Below are 12,197 nucleotides of genomic sequence, written 5' to 3'. Positions count from 1 at the left end.
CCACTGGCTACATATGTGGGTCCACAATCGCTTCCCCAAACCCTAGGGTCGGGAGGTGTGCCAGAATTTGGAAGGCTGGGATTTTAAGAAGCAGTATGGACATTACATGTCACCTGGCACTGTCAGCAGCGTGAACAAGCCTCCCCATTCCCCTCCTCCCCGCTCTGCCGCCCCGGGGACAGTCACACTAGAGGGCGAGTCTGGGTTACACGCAGCTCCACCAAGGATTGCTGCCCAAATGAGTTCGGGAAAAACTGGCAGATTTTAGAGATTTTTGGATTCCGGAATTACAGATGCAGAGTCGTTACACCTGTAGTGAAGGGATGACTGGATTTAGGGAGATAATGTTGATACTGTCAGTGCCCAGGCCCTGGGTTGAGTGAGCCCTGAGGCAAGGGTGACACTGAGGACCCCCTTCCATGGGGACGTAAACAACAGACCCCGTTCACTAGAATCACTCTCTTTTTGGGGTGGGGGAGGGGTGTCATGAGAAGCACAGCATCACCTCCTAACAGGTGATTTCGGTTCAACTGTGTCCACCTCTAGGCTGTTTCTATTTTCCTCCAGAACACACGAACCTCAAAGTTCTGACCATTCCTAGGGCCGACCCACAAAGGCTGTGCTCAGCTGGATGCCCTGAGATGCCCATAAAGCAGTTATTATGAGAATCAGAATCACTCCGATGCTGCTCCACACAAGGGTTCTCTTTGGCATCTTCCTGACAGAGGAACCACAGAATTCCCTGCTCCCTTAAAGGGGGTCTATCTGTTCAGACTCAGGACGCCTTGTGGCCCACCTGAAGGAGGGCAGGAAGCGGGGCTCCCACCAGCCGACCGACCCCTCACCCCCACTCACTCTCATCCTGAGAGGAGGTGAAGAGTGTGGCCCCAGGACATCAGGAATAAGATCCCCATTACCCATGAGTAAAGTGGGCCCAGGAGCCCTTTCTGGTTGGCAACATGGGAATAAATCTAGCTTCTCTGTGTCGAGATTTCTCCAAAGTGAGTCCAAATGTTCTTAAAAGGGAGTCCAAGTGTTGGTAGGCTCAGGCCCACATGATACATCCCCCCTCAATTCCTTCATTTTGAAATGTGCAAAGTCTGGTAGGTATGAGCCAAAATACATCAAAATGTCCCCAGAATACAGACACAGCCTCAGGACACAGTGCCAATAAAAAACTAAAACCAAAACAAAACAAAAACAACAAAACTCTTTGATCTGAGAAAGATGATGTAAAGTTGACCAGGCACTACATTGGTTCCAGTACCCACAGAATCCCCACCCCCCCACCCGTCCCACCGACTTTCATGCCAGACACAGATGCGGCCCTTGGTTTCAGGCAGGGCATCACCAACTCTCGGCATCCCTGACGCATGCCGCGCGATGTGGCATGCTGAGCAGCATCCCTGGCCCACGAGATGCCAGTGGCATCACCAGCCCCCTAATAATGGGCCGATCAAAAACTGTCTCCAAGGCACCAGTGTCTGGGGGTGAGACATGCACCCCATCACTGGTTTGATGGGAGTGTGAGCTCCCATCTCAGCCCTGCCAGTGCCGAGGAGTGACACAGAGAAACTGAACCACCCACAACCAGTCCGGTTCTTCAATGAAGTAACTCAACCGACTTCCTTCCCTTCCCTCCCGGACCTGCAAGGTGGTCTTGAAGATCAAGTGAGTCACTGAAGGGAAGGAACTGCACCCCTGCCAGGGAGGCAACAAGACGGGCAGTGGGCTGGGTGATCAAAGGTTTCCTGGGGAACAGGCTGCAAACCGGAAGCCTAAGGACATTCGTCTACTGTGAGTCTGAAAGCCTTTTATTACTCGGAACACAAAAGCCTGATCTAAGGGTGCTCCACCCTCAGATGTTTAAAGCACGTTCACTCATCAGGCCAGCCTGGGGTGCCTTCTCTCAGTTTCTAAAGCAGAGCAACCCCTCCCCAAGTAAAATAAAACAAAAAGGCAGAGGAAACTCTATGCCAGGCACACTCTCCAGTAGCAGCAGGAAAAGAATCAGCTTCAAGGTCAGAGAAAGGGGAAGAAGCAAGGTATGAAAGCTCATCACGGCGGCTAACGTGCTCCCTCCATGTCAGTGGTGGGGCCATGCCTGCCAGGTGAGGCCCAGGACACACAGGCACGAGGGCAATTTGACCCTAAACACATCCCAATAGAAAATGACCAAACTATAGCTCTAGAAAGGCTTTGATAAGACCCACTGTTTCAACATTGTCCAAATCAGGTGAATACAAACCCCAAGCCCACAGAAACAGTTTTAAAAAGCAAACCAGGAGAAGGAACCAAGATGGTGGAGTAGAAGGACGTGCTCTCACTCCCTCTTGTGAGAAAACCAAAATCACAACTAGCTGCTGGATAATCATCAACAGAAAGACACTGGAACTCACCAAAAAAGATACCCCACATCCAAAGACAAAGGAGAAGCCACATGAGACAGTAGGAGGGGCACAATCCCAGTAAAATCAAATCCCATAACTGCTGGGTGAGTGACTCACAGACTGGAGAACACTTATACCACAGAAGTCCACCCACTGGAGTGAAGGTTCTAAGCCCCACGTCAGGCTTCCCAACCTGGGGGTCCGGCAACGGGAGGAGGAATTCCTAGAGAACCAGACTTCGAAGCCTAGTGGGAATTGATTGCAGGACTTTGACAGGACTGGGGGAAACAGAGACTCCACTCTTGGAGGGCACACAAAAAGTAGTGTGCGCACTGGGACCCAGGGGCAGGAGCAGTGACCCCAGGGGAGACTGAACCAGACCTACCTGCTAGTGTTGGAGGGCCTCCTGCAGAGGCGGGGGGTGGGGGGGGCTGTGGCTCACCGTGGGGACAAGGACACTGGCAGCAGAGGTTCTGGGAAGTACTCCTTGGTGTGAGCCCTCCCAGAGTCCGCCATTAGCCAAACAACCAACAGGGAGGGAACCCAGCCCCACCCATTACCAGTCCAGTGGATTAAAGTTTTACTGAGCTCTGCCAACCAGAGCAACAGTCAGCTCTACCCACCACCAGTCCCTCCCATCAAACCTCTTAGATAGCCTCATCTACCAGAGGGCAGAGAGCAGAAGGAAGAAGAAATACAAACCTGAAGCCTGTGGAACAAAAACCACATTCACAGAAAGATAGACGAGATGAAAAGGCAGACGGCTATGTACCAGATGAAGAAACAAGATAAAACCCCAGAAAAACAATTAAATGAAGTGGAGATAGGAAACCTTCCAGAAAAAGAATTCAGAATGATAGTGAAGATGATCCAGGACCACGGAAAAACAATGGAGGCAAAGGTCGAGAAGATGCAAGAAATGTTTAACAAAGACCTAGAAGAACTAAAGAACATACAAACAGAGGTGAACAATACAATAACTGAAATGAAAACTACACTAGAAGGAATCAATAGCAGAATAACTGAGGCAGAAGAACGGATAAGTGACCTGGAAGACAGAATGGTGGAATTCACTGCCAAGGAAAAGAATAAAGAAAAAGAATGAAAAGAAATGAAGACAGCCTAAGAGACCTCTGGGACAACATTAAACGCAACAACATTTGCATTATAGGGGTCCCAGAAGGAGAAGACGGAGAGAAAGGACATGAGAAAATATTTGAAGACATTATAGTCGAAAACTTCCCTAACATGGGAAAGGAAATAGCCACTCAAGTCCAGGAAGTGCAGCAAGTCCCATACAGTATAAACCCAAGGAGAAACATGCCGAGACACCTAGTAATCAAATTGACAAAAATTAAAGACAAAATTTTTGAAAGCAGCAAGGGAAAAATGACAAATAACATACAAGGGAACTCCCATAAGGTTAACAGCTGATTTCTCAGCAGAAACTCTACAAGCCAGAAGGGAGTGGCATGATATACTTAAAGTGATGAAAGGGAAGAACCTACAACCAAGATTACTCTACCTGGCAAGGATCTCATTCAGATTCAATGGAGAAATCAAAAGCTTTACAGACAAGCAAAAGCTAAGAGAATTCAGCACTACAACAAATGCTAAAGGAACTTCTCTAAGTGAGAAACACAACAGAAGAAAAGGATCTACAAAAACAAACCCAAAACAATTAAGAAAATGGTCATAGGAACATACATATTGATAATTACCTTAAACATGAATGGATTAAATGTTCCAACCAAAAGACACAGGCTGGCTGAATGGATACAAAAACATGACCCATATATATGCTGTCTACAAGAGACCCACTTCAGACCTAGGGACACATACAAACTGAAAGTGAGGGGATGGAAAAAGATATTCCATGTAAACGGAAATCGAAAGAAAGCTGGAGTAGCAATACTCATATCAGATAAAGTAGACTTTAAAATAAAGAATGTTACAAGAGACAAGGAAGGACACTACATAATGATCAAGGGATCAATCCAAGAAGAAGATACAACAATTATAAATATATATGCACCCAAAATAGGAGCACCTCAATACATAAGGCAACTGCTAATAGCTATAAAAGAGGAAACCAACAGTAACACAGTAATACTGGGGGACTTTAACACCTCACTTACAATGAACAGATCATCCAAAAAGAAAATAAATAAGGAAACAGAAGCTTTAAATGACACAATAGACCAAATAGACTTAATTGATATTTATAAGACATTCCATCCAAAAAACAGCAGATTACACTTTCTTCTCAAGTGTGCATGGAACTATCTCCAGGATAGATCACATCCTGGGTCACAAATCAAGCCTCAGTAAATTTAAGAAAATTGAAATCATATCAAGCATCTTTTCTGACCACAACGTTATGAGATTAGAAATCAATTACAGGGAAAAAACCGTAAAAAACACAAACACGTGGAGGCTAAACAATACGTTACTAAATATCCAAGAGATCACTGAAGAAATCAAAGAGGAAATCAAAAAATACCTAGAGACAAATGACAATGAAAACACGACGATCCAAAACCTATAGGAAGCAGCAAAAGCAGTTCTAAGAGGGAAGTTTATAGCTATACGAGCCTACCTCAAGAAACAAGAAACATCTCAAGTAAACAATCTAACCTTACTACTAAAGGAACTAGAGAAAGCAAAACAAACAAAACCCAAAGTTAGAAGGAAAGAAATCATAAAGACCAGAGGGGAAATAAATGAAATAGAAACAAAGAAAACAATAGCAAAGATCAATAAAACTAAAAGCTGGTTCTTTGAGAAGATAAACAAAATTGATAAACCATTAGCCAGACTCAGCAAGAAAAAGAGGGAGAGGACTCAAATCAATAAAAGTAGAAATGAAAAAGGAGAAGTTACAACAGACACTGAAGAAATACAAAGCATCCTAAGAGACTACTACAAGCAACTCTATGCCAATAAAATGAACAACCTGTAAGAAATGGACAAATTCTTAGAAAGGTATAACCTTCCAAGACTGAACCAGGAAGAAACAGAAAATATGAACAGACCAATCATAAGTAATGAAATTGGAAGTGTGATTAAAAATCTTCCAACAAACAAAAATCCAGGACCAGATGGCTTCACAGGTGAATTCTATCAAACATTTAGAGAAGAGCTAACACCCATCCTTCTCAAACTCTTCCAAAAAATTGTAGAGGAAGGAACACTCCCAAACTCATTCTATGAGGCCACCATCACCCTGATACCAAAACCAGACAAAGATACTACAAAAAAAAGAAAATTACAGACCAATATCACTGATGAATATAGATGCAGAAATCCTCAACAAAATACTAGCAAACAGAAACCAACAGCACATTAAAAGGATCATACATCACAATCAAGTGGGATTTATCCCAGGGATGCAAGGATTCTTCAATATACGCAAATCAATCAATGTGATACACCATATTAACAAATTGAAGAAAAACCATATGATCTCCTCAATAGATGCAGAAAAAGCTTTTGACAAAATCCAACACCCATTTATGGTAAAAACTCTCCAGAAAGTGGGCATAGAGGGAACCTACCTCAACATAATTAAGGCCATATATGACAAACCCACAGCAAACATCATTCTCAATGGTGAAAAACTGAATGCATTTCCTCTAAGATCAGGAACGAGACAAGGATGTGCACTCTCACCACTATTATTCAACATAGTTTTGGAAGCCCTAGCCACGGCCATCAGAGAAGAAAAAGAAATAAAAGGAATACAAATTGGAAAAGAAGAAGTAAAACTGCCAGTTTGCAGATGACATGATACTATACATAGAGAATCCTAAAGATGCCACCAGAAAACTACTAGAACTAATCAATGAATTTGGTAAAGTAGCAGGATACAAAATTAATGCACAGAAACCTCTTGCATTCCTATACACTAATGATGAAAAATGTGAAAGAGAAATTAAGGAAACACTCCCATTTACCATTGCAACAAAAAGAATAAAATACCTAGGAATAAACCTACCTAGGGAGACAAAAGACCTGTATGCAGAAAACTATAAGACACTGATGAAAGAAATTAAAGATGATACCAACAGATGGAGAGATTATACCATGTTCTTGGATGGGAAGAATCAATACTGTGAAAATGACTATACTACCCAAAGCAATCTACAGATTCAATGCAATCTCTATCAAACTACCAATGGCATTTTTTACAGAACTAGAACAAATCATCTTAAAATTTGTATGGAAACCCAAAAGACCCTGAATAGCCAAAGCAGTCTTGAGGGAAAAAAATGGAGCTGGAAGAATCAGACTCCCTGACTTCAGACTCTACTACAAAGCTACAGTATTCAAGACAATATGGTACTGGCACAAAAACAGAAACATAGATCAATGGGACAAGATAGAAAGCCCAGAGATAAACCCACGCACCTATGGTCAACTAATCTATGACAAAGGAGGCAAAGATATACAATGGAGAAAAGACAGTCTCTTCAATAAGTGGTGCTGGGAAAACTGGACAGCTACATGTAAAAGAATGAAATTAGAACACTCTCTAACACCATACACAAAAATAAACTCAAAATGGATTCGAGACCTAAATGTAAGAAAGGACACTATAAAACTCTTAGAGGAAAATATAGGAAGAACACTCTTTGACATAAATCGCAAGATCTTTTTTGATCCACCTCCTAGAGAAATGGAAATAAAAACAAAAATAAACTAATGGGACCTAATGAAACTTCAAAGCTTTTGCACAGCAAAGGAAACCATAAACAAGACCAAAAGACAACCCTCAGAATGGGAGAAAATATTCGCAAATGAGTCAACGACAAAGGATTAATCTCCAAAATATATAAACAGCTCATGCAGCTCAATATTAAAGAAACAAACAACTCAATCCAAAAATGGGCAGGAGACCTAAATAGACATTTCTCCAAAGAAGACATACAAATGGCCAAGAAGAAAATGAAAAGCTGCTCAACATCACTCATTATTAGAGAAATGTAAATCAAAACTACAGTGAGGTCTCTCCTCTCACCAGTTAGAATGGGCATCATCAGAAAATCTACAAACAACCAATGCTGGAGAGGGTGTGGAGAAAAGGGAACCCTCTTGCACTGTTGGTGGGAATGTAAATTGATACAGCCACTATGGAGAACAGTATGGAGTTTCCTCAAAAAACTAAAAATAGAATTACCATATGATCCAGCAATCTCACTACTGGGCATATACCCAGAGAAAACCACAATTCAAAAACACACATGCACCCCAATGTTCATTGCAGCACTATTTACAATAGCTAGGACATGGAAGCAACCTAAATGCCCATCGACAGATGAATGGATAAAGAATATGTGGTACATATATGCAACAAAATATTACTCATCCATAGAAAGGAATGAAATTGAGTTATTTGTTGAGACGTGGATGGATCTAGAGACTGTCATACAGAGTGAAGTAAGTCAGAAAGAGAGAAACAAATATCGTATATTAACGCACGTATGTGGAACCTAGAAAAATGTTACAGATGAACCGGTTTGCAGGGCAGAAGTTGAGACACAGATGTAGAGAACAAACGTATGGACACCAAGGGGGGAAAACCGCGGTGGGTGGGGATGGTGGTGTGTTGAATTGGGCGATTGGGATTGACATGTATACAGTGATGTGTATAAAACTGATGACTAATAAGAACCTGCAGTATAAAAAAACAAATAGGGGCTTCCCTGGTGGCGCAGTGTTTGAGAGTCCACCTGCCGATGCAGGGGACACGGGTTCGTGCCTCGGTCCAGGAAGATCCCACATGCCACGGAGCGGCTGGGCCCGTGAGCCATGGCCGCTAGGCCTGCACGTCCGGAACCTGTTCTCCGCAACAGGAGAGGCCACAACAGTGAGAGGCCCATGTACCGCAAAAACAAACAAACAAACAAAAAAATAAACAACTAATACTAAACTTTCTTTGGGTTATTTCTATGGAAATATGTTAATATAAAAATTTCAGACATTACATGAAATTTCTAAAAATCTTGTATGTTCTGGTATAATGTTATAAGTCATAATTCTAGTTATTACTTTAAAATGTATATCTCAGAAATAAATTTGTATATCTCAGAAAACTAAATTTCCTTGTCAATTGCATTATTAAGAACTTTCATCAAATCTTTAACCGTGGTCAGTTTTAAGTCTTTTGTCATTTACAGACAGTTCTGGGTGTACTCTGATGCTTTCGCAAAAATGTTCCTATAAAAGGGTTTTTTTTTTCAAGGAATTCATGGAAAAGACTATGACAAGTACAGGTTTCTGGTAACTGACTATACTGCTGAACTGAATGAGTAAGCATTTTCAGAACTCTAATGGAAAACTGATGAATTCATAAAAGTGCTAACAAAAGATCAAGATGAAAAAAAATTAATTACATGGGACTGAGTGAACTGATGAGGATGATTATAATTTTTGTGACTTTCTGTTTGAATAAAAATAAATAAATAAAATAAATAAATAAAAAGATAAAAAGCAAACCTAAGCCCAGGAAAAACCATCTTTCCCGCAAAGGAGAAACACATGGTCATTTGGACCAACGAGCAAAATCTGTGAGCAGCTACTTCTCAAGTAGAGAAAATGACTCAGTAAACAGATTCTGGAGCCCCGGCCAGCTTTCAGCAAGGTGGGCCGCACACACAGAACTGGCAGGGTTGGTGCCACCTGTGTGCCCGGCGTGGGCCTGGGATGGAACAAAGAAATCACTTGGGCGAGACACACTGAGACCCGTTAGGACGACCACCCCTTTTAACTCGGCAGATGCCGTATCCTGGGATCACAGCAACGATACAAAGCATAGAACAGCTTCAAATATTAAATCTAGAGCTTGCTGTGTTAGGATAGTTGAAAAATGGGCAGTGACCTAAATATTTCTGGTGGCATAGGAATGCAAGGATCAAGTAGCTGAGAGGTCAGGTAAATGATGAGACATCAGGTTGATGGTATTTTACACAGACATTTAACGCGATAGTTGTGGAATGTACGTTAACACATACAAAATTGTCATAACATACTGGCAGGTAAAAAACATAGTATACAAAATACATTTGCTATGGTGCTAATAATGTATATATTTCCTTCCAGTATTTCACATGTATTACACTGGGAAGTATCAGAATAAAACACTAACAGTGATTTTGGAAGAAATAAGCAATTAAAAAAATGATTCTCTTATTTCCATTTTTAAGCTTTATTCTGTTTTATAAATTTAAAAACTAAATATGTTATTTTTTCTAATAGTTTTTGAAACAAATCATGTGGTCCAAGCTGTATGGGTGCCTTCCCTCCAAACACAACTTACTTCTAAGCTGCCAGGACCTCAAAAGCAGGAGATAATGGGCCATCTGTTTGCTTTCAGATGCTTCATTTTGAAGTTAAGGCATAGATACTAGGGAGGTGGTCTGGGTTTTACATTAATGATGAAAAGCCCAAAGTGGTCGCTCTACCCCCATTCAGCTTAATGTTTATTTAAATTCAGCCCCCATTTTTAGTGACTATATCACTTCTATAAGGAATGAGAACTACAAATAAATACAACCAGTTTGATATCATTAATCCTACAAGAACACTAGGTGGATATCAAAATGGCATTTTGAGCCCCATCTCATCACCTTTCTTCCCTTGTTCCCTAATACAAATCTCACAGATGTGCATCTAGACCGGGGGTGTAACCTCTCCTGGTACCTGGGCTCCCCTATTGGTAGCCAAGTGTGCCTGTCACTTGCTGCCTCTCGCCTGCAGTCAGCAGCCCCAGGCAGGCGTGAGGCCCCCAAGTGAGTATGAGGCAGCGATTCCTCATACTCACTTACAAATTTTCAAATTACATTGAGCCAGCGAGAGTCAGAGAAAGCGGGAAGGGGACGTGACACTGACCTCGTAGATAAAGTACACTTTGGCTCCCACGTATATTCCCATGCGCACGACAGCTCGGACAGCAGCGTTCATACCTGTAAATGAATAGGGACAGTAGTTATTGAGGCGGCTGGGGAGAATCTAGTGATGCCATTTAATTAGCTGTGATGGTGGGAAAACCGTGTAACCTCTCGGACGGCCCCTCCTATGAAAAGTGGTCACAACACAGACCTCCAAGATTAGTGCAGGGAGAAAGAGAAAAAAGTACAAGTCAGGGACCAGCATGTTGTGGCCTAGTCCACAGATGAACAGAGCCTGGAGCACTGTTTGTTTAGAACATCGCTGTAAACACACTCGGAATATGAGCGACCTCAATTTGGTGTGAATTCGTAGGTTGATTCCATCCAATTGCAAAACAAAGAGGAGAGATGTTTGTTTATAGGTAGCCAAATTCAAAGAAAATAGGCCTGAAAATGCCATTGGTCTGGGGAGGAGATGAAAAATTATTACCAGCTACTAGTGTAAAAGAAAATAATTTAGTCAGTGGCCTTAAATATAAGTCATGCCATTTTATTAAAAGAAAGATCAAATTAAACCAGTATACTATAAATAATACCTAATCAAGATAAATCTAGGCCATTTTCCACACTTCCCCAGAGGGCCTTGAAGGAAGTTAAAAGTGCAATGTATCCTTGTATAAAACTGCTACACCCCATTTTGCTTTCCACTGAAGCGCCGTTTTGGGGCAGCCAACTGTGCGATGGACCATAAGTCTAGACCTACGTGAACAGGTCAGAATTTCACATCTGTAAAACCCTGTATCATCATATCCGCTGATGAGCAAGGCCATCAGGAGAGCAGTGAGAAGGGAGGATCATTCCCCTCGTTAGGGATGCAGCCCTGAGCCTCAGAATATGCAGCACCTGGGCATCCAGCCTAACTGCTCCTGGGCCCCCAATAGTTCCAATCTGCCTCCTTTGTAAATTTAAATTTTGGGAACAAACTTCAGGACTAAAGGTGTTGGAGAACGTGGACCATACAGTAAGTGGTACTTCTGGTAAGTAAATAAACAAATGAAGGCACCTTGGGTCCCAGGGAATATACTCCACAGACAAGGAGATTAAATTTGTATGTATTTGGATGGTAAACCTGCTCAGAAGATGGTTACAAATTTTCCAATTACATTGAGCCAGGTTGGAAATCTGGAATGAGATTGTTGCCTCTGAAAGGTGACAATTTTGCAAGGCTACAGTGTTCACGGAGCCGGAAAAGCTGGAAATAAATCCATGTTAAATGTCTATCTAACATCTATGCACACGTAGACATTATGTATTTGGTAGTCTCACCACTTCATGTTCAAACCTAGTTTATTACACGAAGGATTTTTTTTTTTCTTCTTCTCAGTACGCAGGCCTCTCACTGTTGTGGCCTCTCCCGTTGCGGAACACAGGCTCCGGACGTGCCGCTTTGCGGCCATGGCTCACGGGCCCAGCCGCTCTGCGGCATGTGGGATCGTCCCGGACCGAGGCATGAACCCGTGTCCCCTGCATCGGCAGGCGGACTCTCAAACACTGTGCCACCAGGGAAGCCCTACACGAAGGATTTTAATGACCTACTGATTAATTGGTGGCTGTCTCTCGCACCCTCAAACTCAGCATTTCAAGATGCAATAAATCATTTCACCTGCATCACCTTCTCCTCCTTTTCCTGTATTCTCTCACTCAGATCAGCAAAACTTTTCACTCTCGCACAAGCTGGATACTCCTGATACCCTCCACAGCTCCTGCTCATAAAACTGACATTTCCCTCCCCAAATTTCCCCTGAATCCACTATCTCCCTCTAACATTATTCACGTTATGGCCAGAATGAGTCAAGCAGCTTTTCCTCTTTTGTTATCATACAAGTAATTTATAAATGTATTCTTCTTATTAAAAAAA

General features: G+C 42.2%; 1 protein-coding gene across 1 annotated transcript in view; it reads right to left on the bottom strand.

Annotated features, from left to right (window-relative positions):
- Positions 1-12,197, bottom strand: part of PFKP (phosphofructokinase, platelet) — a 78,669-nt gene that overhangs the window by 54,024 nt on the left and 12,448 nt on the right. Inside the window, exon 2 of the mRNA XM_060097559.1 lies at positions 10,281-10,354. Within this exon, the coding sequence (XP_059953542.1) occupies positions 10,281-10,354 (74 nt within the window). The remainder of the gene's footprint in view (positions 1-10,280; positions 10,355-12,197) is intronic.

The sequence above is a fragment of the Mesoplodon densirostris genome, chromosome 4, assembly GCF_025265405.1.
Source record: "Mesoplodon densirostris isolate mMesDen1 chromosome 4, mMesDen1 primary haplotype, whole genome shotgun sequence".
Lineage (NCBI taxonomy): Eukaryota > Metazoa > Chordata > Mammalia > Artiodactyla > Ziphiidae > Mesoplodon > Mesoplodon densirostris.
The sequence above is the reverse complement of the archived record's forward strand: the minus strand, read 5'-3'. Positions and strand labels throughout refer to the sequence as shown.